The 18,973-nt window shown below is 32.7% G+C and overlaps 1 protein-coding gene across 2 annotated transcripts in view; it reads right to left on the bottom strand.

The window, feature by feature from the left end:
- LOC129987725 (myb-like protein AA) overlaps positions 1–18,973 on the bottom strand; it is a 47,905-nt gene that overhangs the window by 8,747 nt on the left and 20,185 nt on the right. The window contains exons 1-2 of one of the 2 annotated variants that reach the window (XM_056095672.1): positions 17,328–17,405; positions 670–2,860 (exon numbers count right to left, since the gene is read on the bottom strand). In XM_056095672.1, the coding sequence (XP_055951647.1) occupies positions 670–2,860; positions 17,328–17,333 (2,197 nt within the window). In that variant the 5' untranslated portion in view covers positions 17,334–17,405. Of the gene's footprint in view, positions 1–669; positions 2,861–17,327; positions 17,406–18,973 lie in introns of those variants that run through there. The other variant, XM_056095671.1, reaches the window with a different exon arrangement.

Genomic DNA, 18,973 nt, shown 5'->3' with positions numbered 1-18,973 from the left:
TTAGCCATCTCACCATAGTTTAAAATAATGAGATTCATCCTCAAATGATCATCATGTAGCTTCAAAACGCGACATTTTATTTTAAATGTCCTCCTTAGACATCGAATACCGAAATCGATAACCTTAACTTTTTAAATTCTAAATTCTTCGATCTGCAAATCTTTTTCCTGTTTGATCTGTTTAAAGTAGAAAAATTTAAACTATTCATTTTGAATCTTATTAAAACGAATTTTGAAAAAAAAAATTAAAAATGTTTCTTTTTTCAAGCGTATTAATTTTTCAATTTTTTAAAAAAACCAAAATTAAGTGATTAGTTTTTAAGAATTATTTTCGTTTTGTGAAGAAAGATAATGCTTTTTTTTTCCATGAAGTTTTGGGCAAATAGTCCACATTCGTCCACAAATAGTCCGAGATGTTTAATATATTTTACCTCTTTTCTATTTTTTTTCTTTTTGATTTTGCGTTTTATAAAGGGTTTTTTTTTTTTTTTTTTTTTTTTTTTTTTTTGTAAGTTGTCTACTTTTCTTAACTAATTTTTCTTTCACAATGTAAAAAGTTTTTTGAGGAAGATTTCGTCGCGAAGCAAAGTTTTATGTAGATTTTTGGGTGAGAGTTTAAATTTTGAATTTTGTTGCTTGTTGGAAAGAAAATAATAATAAAGTTTTTAACCTTCGTGCTTTTCATTCACCGATGATCCTGATGCTTCTGCTTCCAGAGAATCCTTGGACGGTTTTGATTCGCCATGGCTAGAAGATAAGACAAACTTGCTTTCACTCTGTAAACCCGTCGAATGGGGAGCAAAGAGTTGTTCTGGCGTCATGTATCCGGCTGTTGACTCTTCACTGATTGATTTGGAATTGCTATCTTTTAAAGGCGTTTCATATTCCGGAGAATTTTTTTCTTCTGAATAAGGGGAAATTTCGCGCATACCTGAAGAGCCTCCATTTTGCGCTATTTGTTCATTTGAATAAAGCGACGGCTTATGATTAGAGGACACTTGTTGATATCCATAATAATCCTGTATATCTTGATGGCTGCCGTCTATAGCTGAAGCTAGGGGATCTACAGGTGAAAACGGGGGCATTGTGTAGTCTGTCTGGTCATGGATGTCTGAAAGTTGGCTTTTTACTTGATCCTGATTAGCTTGATAGCGACTGGGGAGGACACTGTCTTCATACGGGAGATTTGCGTTCTTGCCATATGACAAAGATTGCCCACCAGGTATCTGGGTTTGCGCATTTTGATGAGATGAATCCTGCATGAATTGATATTCATTGTATGGATTGGTCTGTTCAGATAAATTTGGAAATTGTTGCGTTGGAGGGTAATTTGATATTAATGATGATGATTGGGGAGATTCACTAAACGATGCTGACCCTAAGGGGCTGGGAGGTGCTGGGTATTGCCTAGGTGGGGCTGAAGATTGTTGTTGCAGTTGCTGATAATATTGCACCATTTGTTGGAATTCCTTGTCGGGGATCTTTGTATTCGATTGCATATTGTTTCCGTCATATTGTGCCATTCCTTGGTTGCTTCCGAAGAAATTACCGAATGAAGCAGGCATTCCACTTTCAATAGCTGGAGATTCAACTGCTCCTGGATAAGATGGATTAGAATTGCCAAATGATGGCGGTTTTGAATTTTGATAAGTATTAGTTGATGGTATATTTGCTACTGGAGGACCTTGGGGCTGCATATTAGGGAGTTTGCCTTGATTTCCTATCTGCTGTTGCTGTTGAAATTGGTTCAGAACTGGGGATCCTCCGCTTGTTTGACCAAACGAAGAGAAGAAGTTTGTGTCCTGATTAAAAAAATTGGCATCAAATGGCGGATTGAATAATTTTCCTGCGTTTTGCTTCTGTAGGAAATTAAATTGAGGTGGCATTTCTGAACCAGGTGTCTGACCACCAGGCGTTTGGAAGTTTGGAGCAAAATTTGAAAATTGGGAGGACTGTGCAAACGAAGAACTCATTTGATTTCCTCTATTTCTTGTCATCTTTGAAGGCAGCTGTTTTCCAGGATTGCGTCCGTTTCCAGGGAAAGGTGGTCCTCCGAAATTTCTGTTGTTTTGTGGCTTTGCTTTCGGTGGATTCATTTTCTCCATGTTTTGTAAGAAAGAACCAAATTGCTTATTCTGCTGTAAAAATTGTTTGTAGATGCGAGGATGGAAAGGTAGAACATTTTCTGGGCTGACGAATTCGACATTTGGTGGCATAGAAGGCAAGGAAGTTTCAAATTTCATATTGTAGTGAGGATTTTTCATTGTGGGTCCTCTTGGTCGTTGATTATTAGGTTTCCTATTTCTTGGTGGCATGTTATTGGGTCTTCCAGGATTCCTTCCACCGTTTCTGTTATTATTGCTATTGCTGTTGGGTCTCTGTGTATTCCTAACAGAACCTGCAGCAACAGGGGCTTTGTAAGGTCTATTGTTTTGCTTCTGTTCCAGTTTGTATCCACCTCCTCTCACGTCTAAGGTTACAGCACGATTTTTCTGAGGTCCGGTTCTCTGGTTCTGTTGTGAATTAGAATTCGGAGATCTTTGATTGTTGTTCCGGTTGTTTTTCACTTTGTTTTGGTTAGATGGAGGTCTTGAAATGGATGTTTGGGACAGTGAAGGCAACAAAGGGTTCGAAAATGAAAGCATTTGCGAATTTAGTGATGGAAGTCCGATCATAGTATTCAGACTGTCGTCGTTTATTTTTGGATAAATAGACAGCATTGGCATGTTTGGAAGGTATGCTCCTTGATTAATACTGAAATCTGTTAAGGGTTCATAATTATCAGAAAATCCAGTAAAAGGATTCAACCTAACACAATACACTTCACACAAAGTAGCCAACAATGTTATCTGAAATAATACCTGAAATAATAAAAAACAAACAAACATTAGTTTCGATTACTGATAAAGTATATTGCTAGCAAATAATTTTCCAATTTTCATTTTAATTTACTAAATTTATTTTTATTCTTTGCCATTCTTAGTTCTCCAGAGCTGTAAATAAAAGAAATAAAAAAAAAATTATTAAGTAGTTTCTATGACAAAATAACTCATTTTAATGACGAATAAAGACCAAGGGAAATGTATTGATCGTTTCTATTAAAAAATGATTGTAGAATATGCTAGAGCGAGTAGTTTTTTCAAAGTTGTTCTCAGTGTTTTCTGTTTTAGAAATTTCTAAACTAAGCAATAACACCAAATATAAATATAACTCCTATCAGCAAGGTAGAACTAAGAAATTAATTTCCTTTCATTCGGAGATGTAAGAAAAAAAATTCCTTCCTTTCTTCATATCCTCTTCTTCCTAACTTCATAAGGAAAGGAGCTATGAGCGCGAAAAAGGGCGGAAGAGAATGCAACTGGGAGAGTTTTGAAACTAATAATACATGCTTAGGTTAAAAAAAAAAAAAAAAAAAAAAAAAAAAACAGTTGGGAGATTGAAAATTTTTTTCCAGTTTATAATTTCTATGCAATTGAAACTATCGAAAAACCTTTATGAAAAAAAGTTGTTTATTACGATCATTTCCACCAGCACAGCTGTATGAGCAACATCAAGCGATTCAACTGCTTTAGGGTAGACAATATTTTTTGTTTTTGTTTTCAGCAAAAACAAATAAATTTCTTGGCAGTACGATTCGAGAGCATCCAACATACAGCTGGTCATGTGAAAAACATGGATTTTCTAGATTCAAAGCAATAAGTTGGCAAAGTGTTATCACCAATAGATGAACGGTACGGCAGCGCATAAAATACGAACAAACAAAAATTCCTTTTTATATATTAGATTTGTGTCTCAATAAATCGGTGTTGCACACTCTACCAGTGTATGTTTCTTCTTAATTCAAAGAGCTTTGCGATCTTATGTAAAGATCATTTGTCTTCTGTATACACTTAAAGTTTACCCCAAAACTGTAACAACTCTTTGTGCATAAACTTCCGAACGAGCATTGGTTTTGGCCTACGCAGTCATTGGGCAGAAACCACCTTGATGTTATGCTATAAGAATAATTGAAACAGAGCGTATTTCTGCAAGGAATCCAGTTAAAACAACGCATCTGTCTCATCCAGTTTTTTCCTCTTCATTATTTAAATAATTTTAAAACTAAAAGAATGAAGCAATACAGTAGAAAATAATGACAACGATCGATTTTGGTTATTAATACATGATACATATAAAGACAAAGGACAAGTTTTTCAATTAAAACTCAATTTTGAAAGGGAAAGAATTTTATTTTACAGAAAAAGAAACTTATGAATGATGACTGGTTTGTTTAAGCTTTTAAATAGTAGAAATAAATGTTTGAAATAATATTATCTAAGAAATCATTCTACCGCAGTTTTTTTTCTTATTTTAAAATTTGATCTACATTTAAATTCTTTCTTCTAAATGCAAATGATTTAATATTATAATTTAAATGAATTCAAATGATAAAAATGGAATTTTTGAAAGTTATAGTAATGAATTTAACATAATTAAAGTTTTTTTTTTTTCATTTCATTTTCCAAGTGTTAATGTAGCACGAAAATTTGCAAATAGCATAATAGCATCCTGGAATGCAATACATCTGTTACTATTAAATATAACCCATGTGGCAGGGAAGTCATTAATTATGTTTGATTGCTCTAAAAAGAATTCTTACTCAATAACAGTTCCAACAAATCATTTTCAAATTAGAAATTATCATAATTACTACTTTTTTCATCCGCCCAATTGAAATTATCTTTCAGGTTAAATAAATAAAAAAAAAAAATCATTAGCACGGCAATTCGTGATCCGCCATTTTCGGTTTGTGAAAGTTCATTGACAAGCATGTGAACGCGGCCTTCCTTCATCATTTGTGCTACAGCGAAGACGATTTTGCCGTAATTAGGATGAATAATTATGTTCGCAAAACTTTCCTGCTTTAAACACTGGCCCAGAGGCTGCGAGTAAATTGTTTTTAAACCGTTCCCTGCTCTCCATACGGGCGAATTCATGAACAAGTGACCGTATTTCGGCAGCTGTGGTCTAATGGTAATCTAGAACTGAGCCATTGCAGACCCTGATCAATATCTAATACGCTACGCCGTCTGCTGTCGATTTTATTTATTTAACACATTGCAGGTTAAGCGACGACAAATACTCCGATGATACATTATTTTATTTGTGATCTCGATTTGATTACCTCAAGTCATTTTCTCTTTCAGTTCTTCCCGCCTCGATTTCAAGGTCGAGGTCTGCTTCGGTTTCTTTTCATCGTGCTTTACTTCCATAAGCAGCAGGGACGATATGTATCACGGTCGTTGCTCTTCGATTTTTCGTAGAAATCCATTACCGGTCAACACGAATGTTTTTGAAATTTTTCTTAGCGTTCTCGAAACCTTATACCTAAATGTAATGTATGTTTAATATTCCAGCTTTACATAATTGTCTTCTAATAAATGAACCTTTTCTTTCACAGGAAGAGATCAGTGCACTCAAGGTCATTATAAATAGAAATATAAGGATAGCTGGGAAAACAAACTTCCTCTGAAAGGATTTCTTTCAAAGTTAGATCGAAATCTACCGATTTGGTGCAGAGACCGAATTTTATTTGTCTCATTCAAAGCGTTTTTTAGTTAACGCAGGATATTAAGAGTAATGCGCCACTTAAAAATAATTAAAAATAATAATTTCAATTTTGAAATTTTTGCTACTATAATTAATTATAAGCTTAATTGTTTCATTTAGTTTCCTAAGTTTTAATGCTTTTGCAAAGTCAGAATCAGCCTTAGAACCATCAGTTCTATATTGGATCTCTGGAATTGCAATTCAGTGCTTTTAGGTACATGAAATTTAATTATCCTTTCAACTGTTTAGAGCTTTCGACTCAAATTTTGATTGTTTATATTACATTTTATATATATATATATATATATATATATATATATATATATATATATATATATATATATTTCCATTTTCTACAGGTTCCTGATTCAAGACAGATTTAAAATAAAGCAATATCGATTGTCTTATAGTTAAGATAAAATAATTTTTCTTAAATAAAATTATACAAAATAATTTTTGATTATTGGGAAGACCGAAACTGTTTCATTATTCCAGTTGTTATTAAAACGATTTCTAATTTCCAGTTTTTCTCTTTTTAAACTTTTATTTTTATAATACAAACAGTAAGTCATCTGGAATAAGAAGGGGGGAAAAGACATCCATTATTTTAAGGTTTAAAGCATTCCATTCTGATGGAATATGAACTTTTGGAATGGACTTGGAAGAGAAGTTGTTGATGGATTGGTTATTTGATTAGCTGCTTCTTTAGAGGCATTTCAGGACGAAACTTTCAATTTTGAATCACAGTTAGGTGCCACTCTAAAAGTTCAACATCACAACAGTAGGATAATGTTTGACATAAGAAAAGTTTAAAGCATCCCTAGTTTGCATGTATTGCTGTCTACGGTGTAACGGAACCTCGAAACCGTATCAGTCCGGTTCCGAAATGAAGATTCTGCCACGATGGCACTTCAAAATCACGTGTGCCTTAATATAATAATAGGATGATTTTGTAAACCGTCCCCTTGATATGTAAATGTTGCATGGCGAAACTTCTTATTAAATGATATTCAGAGTAGGATTTATTTTCCCTTTCTCGTACACGAAGCATCCAGAAAGGATTGTGAACGTCAAAAAATTCGAACTCGAGATGTTGACGAATCTCCTGGCCCATTCAACTCGCCTGAGTTAAAAAAAAACAAAAAAAAACAAAAAAACAACAACATTTTGTCTGGCTGTTTAACTGTGAATACGATAACTCGAAAACGCTTTGGGCTTGACAAATGAAATGTGACATGCTCTTTATAGCAAACTGGTAGATCAAACTTGGAGCGAAATCCATTCAAAGGAAGTTTGTTTTTCCAATTCTCCGATGACAAGTGAACAAAATAACTATAAAATGAGAAGAGCTAGATAGATAAAGTTTGGTTTTTTATCTATAAAGTAGATCGGTATTAAATTTGGAACCAAAGACATCAAGGAGTGGACCCTCTGTCGATCTGTACTTTCGCGAGCATGTAAACGTCATAATTCTAAAACTCATTGACTTCAATCAATGACATTTAAAATGCGTGATGGTGTCTACAATGGTAGTTATGTGTCAAATATTTGTTTCAATCGTAGGAAAAAAGACACACTTCAAAATGCTTATTCGATTCTCTGATACTTTTGCCTTCACCGCATCGCAGTGATGACTCATCAAAGCTACTTTCATGCCAAAGATCGATGTCTCGTAACTATTGTTCGTCAGTGACATGCAGTGGATACACACGTAGAGGTTTTCTTTATTAAACTACGAGATACACTTCTCATGAGCAAACATAAAAATCTGAGCATTCGTTATATTCGTGGCTTTGCACAGAGTCCTCAGTTTTATGCAGGAGGAGGTGAATAACAAAATGCGAGAAAGTTTGTCAGGTACCACTCCTGCTGGTTTTTCTTTTCTTTTTCTATGTTGTATTTCCAACTCTGAGTTCTTTAACAGTTTATCCATTTTGGGCACTTTGCGTAGAATCTTTAGATATTTTATGATGGACAAAATTATTTTTTCCTTGAAAATGATCTATGTAGAAAGTGAAAATGTTTTTTAATAATTAAAAAGCTATTAAAACTGCAATGGATGCACTTCTTTCACTTACAGAAAAATGCAGAATAAAACTCGATTCCATGGAATGTACATATTACAGCGATAAAAAAATGAACAGCCCATCAGATCAAATAAATACGAACACTTTTCTACAGATTTGCATCTCATAATTTTCCTATAGGGTGATTATAATCTTCATGTAGGGTTTTTCGATGATATAAAAATGCAAATAACATTATTACTGAAACATAAAACCTTTCTTTATTTGGTTGAATAATGATTAAAATTATTATTTTTAAATTTAGTTGTATTACATGTAGAAAAATATAATGCATTGGGAAAATGTACATTTTTTGAAAGAAAATAAAAGGTTCTATATATATTTAATTTCATTGATTTCGTGTTAAAATGAAATTGAAACAGACAAAACTGTGCATTTATGAGCACCGGATCTAATCTTGAGGTCCATGCTATTTATGGAAAAGGAAAAATGGAGAATAAATCTGAGGAATTATCACTCAACCTAATATTAACCTGACATGGGCTTATGTACCTTTGAACATAAGAAAAAAATCTATGAAATAACTGCATAAAATATGCTGTTAAATATTTCTTTTCTGTTAACCATATTATTTCGTATACATACCAATTGCCATAAAGTAAATGGAAGAAATATTAATATTTACTTTTGAGAATTTACGTATGCCCATTTTGATTGCACAGTTTGAAAATTTTATTAAATATCAAAGCACTTCATTGAGAATATAAGCTTCTATATCATCACGCCTGACGGCAGGTCGTTTTCGATAGAATGAATAAAAACGAATAATTGAGAAAATAAATTTAGTCTTCAGTTTTTATCCGTTGAACCACAACATTGTGCCAAGCACTGACTGCTGATGCTGCTGAATTCTTTTCGCATATTATGGAAAGCAAGATTTTATTTATGCAAATACGCCCAACTAGTAAATCTAGAACCAATAATTTATTTTCACTATGTACATTGAAATTTTGCACAATTTCTAATATGGGGTTCATTCTATCCAAAGATCAACTATTGCTGTGCAGTATTGAACTTCGATGGACAGGGTTGACTCTTGTGGTACGCTTATGGCTCATACCTACCATCTATTTATAGCGGACAGTCTACTTAAATAAAGGACTTCTTTTCTACTTTAATCAAGCTAGGAAGGGGGAAGTTAATCAGAGAGAATATCAGTCATGAGCCCTGGCAACAAAAGGGTTAACAATCTTTCCATTCTCTGAACAAACTTGCCCTTTGAGAGACATTTTTATTTAAACCTTTCGTATTTAGTTACGGCATCCATCGTGACTATCGCTGTCATCGTTTCACAGCAGACCGTTTATCCACTACAGTTCATAATGTAACATGAACAATTCGCAGTCCCATAGGTGTAGTGAATTCTCTGCCTTTCAAAGACCTTGTCACTGCACCCTGTCTCATTAATGCCAATTATCTTGAAAAGATCATCTTCAAAAGAGTGATATGTGTGCTGTGCAGTCCTGATTCTGCATAGCACACGCATCCCGCTCGACTCAAATCCTTATGGTGCACGTCTCCGCCATTTGATTAGTTTTTTAAATTATTTTATTTGTTAAAGAAGTTTAACGAACTTTTACATTTCTTTAAAGCTTCTTTCCCCCCTAAAGCATAAAAGATTGCGTCGCGTGGCAGATCCAAAATGTTTTGTCATTCGTTTCGCACCATTCAAAGATGGATTGTCACGGATGATGTCGAAAGGATGGATGATGTGTTACAACTTATTTTGTCATTTTATGAAGATTTGCGCTTCAAGAAACACTAACATGAGCAATTACTATAAATATAAATAGTAACAAAATAAAAAAAAGGGGCCCTAAAATAAATTATTTTTATAATATTAGTCCCACGTGGTATCCATTTAGCCGAGAGATTGAAATTTTAAATGAGACCAGGTTTGTATTAAAAACAAATAAAGCTGAATTCGAATAAACAGCGGTCCTGAAATTCTCTCTTATATTCGTTTTCAGAAAAAAAAAAAAAAAAAAAAAAACCTAGAATAAAATTAACCAAATATAATCTTTATGTTCTCAAAGAGAATATCAAACAGATCGCATGTGAAAAGCTATAAGGGGCTACATCTTCATTGGCATGTGTTTCTTAGAGCTAAAGATGGACTCTATGAGCTGAGATACAATAGCTGCTCTTTTAATTATAGCACATCTGTATTTAAATATGTTTAAATGGATTGCCTTCTAATATATTAGGATTACTTAACTAATTGACTTGCTACAGTGTACCATGTAGTATTGCGTATCTTCTACTGTCAATTTGAATTATGACTCATGCGAGAGGACTCAATAATCGTTTTTTTTTTACTCGAAAGAATGGACGATCATAATTTATTTATTTTAAAGATTCAATAGGGCATTTTATTAAAAAAGATCTGAAACCCAACGCAAAACACACACATATATATAGAAAAGCTAGTGGTTTAGCTTTCCTTGTTGTCACCAAATTTCATCCTTATCGATTATCTAGGCCAGTTCGTCCCTACTTTCAGGCGAATTTTCAAGGTGAAAAGATATGTAGTGCAATCTGATCCATTCATGAAAGTCTTTAAATCATACTCACTTCAGAAAACCGACAAGATAGCCTGCAGGGGATGTTTGGGCAGGATGGAATCACAGAACGTGAGAGTCATACCAGGTAGAATATTTAAATATGTTTTCTTTTGCCTGTTTTTTAGTTTCATAAAGATTTAGTTTGGTAATGTGTGACTAGATTCAAGATGGCGCTTATCCGAAGCAAAAGAAACAAGATGTCATCGTTCTGATTTTATTTTAATCTTTATTTAGAATATGAAAGCAGCATTTTTATAAAGGACGTAGTCAGGATTTTTAAAAGACAGAATACGTTTCACTCACAGCTTATAAGCCTGTATTTCTCAACTTTAGTTTAGTTTGTAGAAGCAGAATTTTACGCTGATTTCAGTATATTTTTCATATTTCTTTCCAATATTTTTTATTGAGGTTTTATAGCTCCGTGTTTTTTTTATTTCTGTCTTTAATTGTTAAATTCAAAAATTATTGTCATCTTCTCTCGCTGTTTTCGAACTCACCTTGTGTTTTTACGAGAGCGCGCACCTCGAAGTTCAAGAAACAACTGTTAATGGAAGTTCCTCACATGGTTGCTTTGGGAACACATTAAAATTCTGCAACTATTTGCATAATGCTAAAAGTAGAATAAATGAATGGTTATCTAAGATATTAGGAAAAGAGAAAAACGATATTTTTCTTATAGAGAGAGATTCTAAAAAGTACTTTATATTGCTTCATTTTATGAATATCATTAAATATATTTACTTTTAATATTTAATATTTAAATACATTTTGTAATTATTGTTTTTATTTCTTGGATTTCGTCCCCAAAAGTAGAATAACAATACTTTTATATATATATTTAAACGCAATAAATTTCCATGTAGCTTTAATTTTTCTATAATATAAACATATTTGAGAAATTAGAAAATTCTCTTATTTTGAATGTTTTCGATTCGGCAAAATAGATTCTTCATTATAGTTCATTTTAAAAACCGTAAAAGGGGATTAAATTAAAATTTCTACTCATTACAAAGAATAGTGCTTCTTATTTATGATTAACCACTTGAATATTTTCCGGGAATCAATGAACATAAAATAAGGGTTTTTTTAATCAAATTTAATTTTATCTATTTTTTTAAAATCAAAAATCGACAGCTGTGATATCATACTGAATTATAGAAAAGTGTATTTGGAATCGCTCCTTTTTTGGTCCTCGAAATCGAGATACAGAAAAATGCTGAGGACATTTCTTGGCTGCGCTGCCTTTTTTTTTTTCCCTGCAAAGTTGAATTTTATGAAGAATTATGTAAATCTCGATCTGAAAATTTTTCCAGGTATTTATATCTTTCTGCATAAGATTTACTGACATGACATTAAGAGCACAAATAAAGAAAAAAAGATCCTTTTTTCAAAATTTAATCGTTTTAAAAGAATTTTTCTCTGACCCAAATGAGTTCATTAAAATTCGGCGACTCATTTGTAGTTCCTTTTCTAAATACCTTAACTTTTTATTTAAAAGTTTGCTCTCCTATTAAGCCTTCTATTCAAAAGCGAAAAACCAGCGCTTCAGCCTTTCTTCCCTTTCCTCCCTTATTGTGTGTAAGCTTATTTTAAATGGTCAGCCCGTTCTCCTGCCAGCGTAGTTTGAAAGTTTGGAGAAGGAAGTGCCAGCTGAGATGTCTTCCTCGTCATCTGACCCTGGTTCAAAGGTACGAGCTCCGTCCCGAAATAGCCCTAGTGTTGCTTTAAGACGGGATGTTAATATAACTAAATTAAATGGCGAACCCAACAATTTAAGCACTAAAACAATTCTTACGCATTTTTTTCGGTATCTGTACAATATTTCTGACGATTCGACAGGGTTATAAATTCGCGATGAAGCAAACACCAAATATAAATGCTATCGTAACATTATAATCTCACTAGTGAATAAACGTTGGTTTGAAATTTATATATGCTTTCATGCTTTCTCCTCATCAACCCGCTTCATTTTGGAATAAAAACAACTGCTTAGAAATATTACTAAGTAGGACAGATTTCATGAATAGATCACATCACGGATAGTTTTGATCATCTAATCAAAAACCATTATCATCCGTGGTATCATCATAAACACTGTTTTAAAATTCCACAATCGAGGTGGAAATATTAAATAATTGAAAGAGAAATTCGTAAGTGGATATGCAGACTTCGTGTAGCAATTGCCACGGCAAAGTTGCTTATAGAATTGAAATAATTTTTACTTTTATCAAGCTGTGCCTTATCATCACAAAAGCAACAAAATGTATTCTGAGCATGCGCAAATATGTAAAGAGAGTATTCATAATCTGATTTATTTTTCTACGCGCAGTTATGTTTTGCTTAGTGTAATAATAATGGAATTCTTTTTCAAATGCCTAAAGCTAATATTATTTTCCGTACAGTTCGTGTCAGAAGAGATTTCTGAGGTGCCTCGAACGTGAAACGGTTAAGAAGCATCTACCTGAGCAGTGGAGCAAAAATTCGCGTGGCATGCGTGCTATTGATGAGGAAAATCAGATCAAGTTCGACGATTCATCTTCTTCATTTCCATTTCAGATACGCTCCCATTTCGGCGAAACTTTTATGACACTTGCATATTTCCCGCTCTCGGAGAGAGAGAAATCCCCAATTACCGAAGTAATCGGGGCAAAAAGAAAAGTTCCCACTAATGGAGAAATCCGGCGCTCTCTTTTTTAGGGTTAATTTAGTGTGTCTGTTATGGTCTCGCTCATTCTCCAAGCTTTTTTTGTGTGTGTGTGTGTGTGTGCGAAGATTTCTTGTCGAAGTGTGTCGCCTGTGACGGAGTGTATGTAGGTGATGAACCCGATTAAGCCTTGATGCTCGTAGATGGCGATAATCCTCGTACTGTGATCACTTGGAAATGCTCAAAGCAATACAATCAGACCGAAATAAAGAAACTCAGCTGCTGCACTTTAGTTAAGCATTGAGGTACAGCAAATGGAGTTCCGGAGAAATTGTTCTGTTGGCCATCCAAAAGACATCACAGTCTGCTAAATACCGTGGGTTGGCAGAATTTTTTACACAGGCAGGATGTTTAAGAAATTATTCATTAACTCACAGCTCTTTGTCAGTTGTTGGCCATATATTAAAGAAAATTTCATTTTTAAATTTGCTAGAAATAAAATAATAAGGATGAAACTAATGTAATGCAATTTATAAAAAAAATCAATTCTAAGAAAAACTGAGAGAATATAATTAATTTACGATATTTTTAATTAAGATTCGGTGATATTTTTTTCATGGAAAATATGTTAAAATAAATTTTCAAAGCAGCTTTTTTTCAATATTTTTCTAAAACTTAAAGCGTTTTAAAAGCATTTAAAAAATTCATAATCACTATTTAAATCAAATTATATTATTTACATATTGACAGTTGTTTTCTTTTTATTTCTGGCCCACTCGACCCTTTTATCATTTACAATGTTTTTAGACATTTACAATTTTAATTTTAAAAAATGAATACGAAATTTTTGGTGACGTACAGAACAGACTGTTGAATTATCATACTAGCAGACGATAATTTAACATTTAGATGGCAAAATGTGTACTTGGGCATGCTTTTTTAAAATTCAGTTAGAACTTTAATGGCATAAAAATGGCGCATGTGTTGACGTATTTCGTAGATGAAGTTGTTATTCTACAAAAATTATTCTAATACCAACTTAAAATTCAAAAAGTCATCTCTTTAATGCTAATTGAACAATACCCAACACAGGCATTGTTCAGTTCTTCTAATTTTAATCATTTTCCCCAACTAACTCGACAAATAATTTATATCAACATTTTCTTTAGCTGAAACGATATTCAAACCATTTTCATTGTTTATACAAATATTTAAACGCATGCTTTTCATCCACAGATAGACCAAAAAGATATTTTGCATCAAGATGGGGGGGAGGGAGAGGGTCAGCGCCTATCATATGCAATTTTGATGTTGATGAAACGAATAGACTTGATTCGATTCGAAAGTTCGTGTAGAAAACAGTAAGTGCAAAATTATTGAAGAAACAGGGCTTAAATGTCTATTGCAATTTGAAATTTCAAATTAATTTGGTAAGGCAATCGTGAAATATACAATGTGTAAGAAATCCATGAAATGAAACAAATCAGTTGAACAGCTGGGCTCTTAAATAGAAATGCTCGCGAGATATAATCTAGACCAACGGAACAAATATTAAGGCATAATAATTAAAATAAAACATTCATTTTAAATCTACTTTCCACTTTTTATTTTGTGTGTGTGAAAATAGACTAGATTAATATTACCTGAAATTATAGAATGGCACTTAAAAGTATAATCATTTTTTGTTCGAGACAGAAAATTACATATAAATCTTTTTAGATTCTGCTGTCTTTTATTTATTTATCTATTCTTATAATAAAAAATAATGCAGATATTATTATCTGAAATCTTTACCTGGTATTCTTTCTGTATAGCACTTACCTCAGTGGAATTCCAAAAAATTCGTTCAAGTTAAAAATGTTTTTCCTAAGCTTTTTAAAAATTAGCTTTTGATCTAATGATGTCATCGTAACGTTCATGTCTCATTTTGTTGACATTTTTAATGCAAATAATATTTTTAAAAAAACGTTCCCTAGCAGAATAATAGTTCTTTGTTTAATTTCAAGAAATCAATGTTCCAATTTTGCTTTTCTTCCCTTCTTATCTAGTTTGATATCTGGGAGTAAATATAGGGACCGGTTTTTTAGATAGCCAACCCAATATTTTAAAGCAATGTAACTGCTGTTACATATTTTTTCATTGCCAATGCACAATTCGAATAGGCAAACGATATTTTCAATTCCCCCTCCCTCCCCCAATAAGTTAGGTTTTCCTACTTGTTTTTAAAAATGTTTTGATTGCTCAGTAAAATGTGCAAAATGTGTTGTTGATCTGTAATAAAAGGCAACTTTCCCCGAATGAAAAAAAAAAAAAAAAGATTTAGTTTTCATTTGTTCTTTTGATGGTAAAATTGAGTATAAGAGAGATTCTTTGAACTTCCTTTAACTTAAATACATCCTAGATTTGAAGCAGCTCTTTAGTTGAAGTTGACATTTCAAACTGTAGGTTTATATTAAGATTTACTGCTTTTATCCTCCCGGTAAACAGCAAGTCAAACAAATTTGAAATCATTAAACGATATAATACAACTTTAATTTACAATACATCACTTTCATCGGTTTCACCTATTCAAAATGGTGCGCGGTGCATGAAGGCTGGCAGGGAAGATTCCCAAAGCATGCATGTTACAATACATTTAAAACATAGAATCGCAAAACTGCGATATCCATGCCAACATTCAGAGAAATTAAAAAAAAATATATATATTGAAAGAATCTACCAAGACTAACAAAAAAAGTGAATGCAGAATATTAATGCAAAAATAATCATATAGCAGAAAATCCCTCTTCATTCTACCTTCTAAATAATATGCCAAATGTCTATAGTATTTTTCTCTTCATTTGAGTTTTCAAATAGTAATAAAAAAATAAATTGTAATCCACGTGTAATATTTCCATTGCGAGCTTTGGAAGTTCGTCTCCTAACTGTCCCCTGTGGGCTTTAGCCATTGTAATTGAATTCCTTTGTCGTATTTAAATATTTTATTTTTAATATCGTTTAAGACCTTCTTTCTTTCAGAGATTTTAAAGCCACGAGAGTGGATTTCGAGTACGGATAGTCTTAAATATAAAAAACTTATCTGATAGTCTCTCTATTTTATTTTCGCATTCAATCTCATTAGTTACATTTTAATGATTTAATGAACTTTATAATCATTAAGTAATGATTTAGCGATATATGTATTTTTTATTTTTATCATTAAGTTTTATTTTAAAATCCATATTTGCAGTGAATATAAATGCCTTTGAAATTAATTTACATTTCGTTATTTCATAGAACCATAAGTAAAGGAAATGCATTTACTTACAGTTAGGCGAAAAAAATTCATGCAAAGACAAGGTTATGCCATCAATCTAATAATGCATTAAACTAACTATAATAGGAAAAAGTAATAATCGACTGTAAAGTCCTTATATTATGATCGAAACGCATTTCAAGCAATCAAATGCGCAGATAAAATGACTTATGAAGAGATTTTCGAATAAAATAGGATACCGAGACTGCTGAACAAAATCCGATGTTCAATTCACCCGTTACTAAAATCAGGATGAATTTGTCGATTGACTACAAATGATTGTATCGAGTTCATTAACGTAAAATCCGGTTTTAGATTGACTCACGACACACGAACTGAAATATTTTGCACCACATTTTGCTATTTTTTATTTTTATCTTGAAGACTATCATATTATACGAATGAGAATAGGCTTAAAATAAAATGGCAAAAAGAGTAATGGACTAAATAATTTTATATGATTCACTAAAAATGCAAAGATATGCAAAAATACGATAGGCACTAATAAACCGGACGCATAAGCAAAGTAACATTTTTTAGTTACTGCAATAAATTTGACAGAGCTTTTAAATGAATTCACACCAACATCGGCGTATGTTTCAGCAATATTGGGAAGGTCAGGATAACCAGAAGTGAGTCACCTGCCTATGCATCTGAATGACCGTCGCCGTTGATAGCAAGAATCTGAACCTGGGGATGGAATTTTAAAGGATGTGGCCCTGATCCTCCTACTGTTAGGAGGCAAGTAACCGGACTCCACAACAGAGCTATACTTACCAGAGGAGTTTCAGTACTTACCAGTTTTTTATCCACATACTCGTGGTGCTCCCGACTAGGAAACATTAAGATAAAACCAACTGATTTCTCAAGATTTCTAAAGTTACTGTAAGCAGACTTAAAAATTTGCAATCTTAAATCAGTCATTTGCAATCATAAGATATGATTACACACCAGTCGTTTGTATATAATTATAAGAAGATGTGATTGATAAATATTGAATTAAGCTTGGTGCTAGATAAGTGGACCGTGAAAAATATTCTTTGCTGAAAAGGAATGAGTTTCTGACATAACAGTATTTAAAACTGACTTTTTTGTGGTTTACTAAACCATATAATTAAAATTCTCAGAAATGATTCTTTTAAGACTTACATGCATCGCTTTTCTTGGGTGCCAGACAGCTTTCAAGCAGCTAAGGTAACGGTTCCTGGAAATTATGAAGGAACTGCGACTTATACTGCTGGGGTTTTTGGGAAAAGTGAAGATCTGAATGTCTCATCTTCAGCAATTCCACGAAAATTAAAATTTCCAGGAAAGCTCTGAACTCTATAAATTAATTTTACTACCCACGAAATTGGAACATTAAAAATGCTTCCGCAAGAAAAACAAAATAATATATTTTTTTCCTACTGCAATGAAGTTTTATGATTATTCAGCCATTAAATGGCAGACCACATATTCAGATTATTCATTTTTTAAATTTTATTTTAAGTATGCTTTCTATGATTCATTCCATATGCATGACAAGTGATACGCAACACATTCGTTTTTTTCTTTCTTATTTATTTTTAGAAGCGTCTCATCGCTTTCTAAAATAAAATGTGATTCTAGAGCAGTTTCTGCATGACCGTGTTTGATTTCCAGTTTCATTTGGAATTCCAGACGCCTCTTTCGAAATGAAAACGCACTCTCACATGATCAGGAAGGGGCACGCCTTTGTACACAAATTATACTTTAAATTTCCATTATTAAGGAAGATTGTTAAGCAGTAGCAATTCGTATGCGAATGAACGCTGGAAAAAATGAATGAATGGCTGAAAAGTGATGATGAAATTTTGATGAAAATGACGAAAAATTTGGGAATACGGAGCAAGTAAGAAACGAGAGCAAATATTCATAATATGTCTGTTTGCATTTCGTCCGCGTGAATGAAATGAAAAAAATCCATGTGAACGCAAATCCAATAAAGTCTCAAATGCCACATTGCTTCCAGTTCCTATTGTCAGACATATCGCCCAACGTTTGGCATTATTTATCCAAACAGATTGCATTTTCGATTTCAATACCAAATGATCAAAATATTATTTTAAAAAATACTAGCAAATGTTTTAGTGATTTTCTTTCCATGAATGCCATTACCTTTTTCGGTTTAAACAAAGCTGCTCCTTAGACGATTCAACAAACGTTTAAAATTGCTTCACTTTTCATTTCACACGGGTCATTTTATTTTTGTAATGTAATGCGCGCTATTTCTTTGGAGTGGTTTTACAAACCTAAAAATGTGAAAAATAATGACTGTTCGAGGACGAAAGAAAAGTACATTACTCTAGCTTTTTTGTATAGATAATTAGTTTTCATATGGATTTGGTTTTTATTTAGATATTTATTTCAAATTCAATCGTACTATAGTTGTGGACAGTGAACTATAGTACGCAAAAGTTTTCTTTTTTTATAAAAATAACGTTTTTTTTTTTTTTTTTTTTGACAGGCGAGCTCGGTATACTTTCCTCTCATTTTAATCCCATACTTCGTTATTATAAAAGAAAATTTCTTTGGTTTCTGTTTCGTAGATGAAACTAAAAATTGTATTTAAATTTGAATGGATTGCCACTCCCATTCTGATGATTCAGCTGAACATAGAAATTCCGAGGCCATTCCTTCTGCTCATACAACACTGTGGGTGCATGAATTTAAATAATCGGACAATAATATGATGAAAAGGACAAAAACGAAAACAACAACAAACTGCATTCACGTAAAAGGATGTGGCAAGCCTTTCTCAAAAGTCTTTTAACGTG

The sequence above is a fragment of the Argiope bruennichi genome, chromosome 10, assembly GCF_947563725.1.
Source record: "Argiope bruennichi chromosome 10, qqArgBrue1.1, whole genome shotgun sequence".
Taxonomy (NCBI): domain Eukaryota; kingdom Metazoa; phylum Arthropoda; class Arachnida; order Araneae; family Araneidae; genus Argiope; species Argiope bruennichi.
The sequence above is the reverse complement of the archived record's forward strand: the minus strand, read 5'-3'. Positions and strand labels throughout refer to the sequence as shown.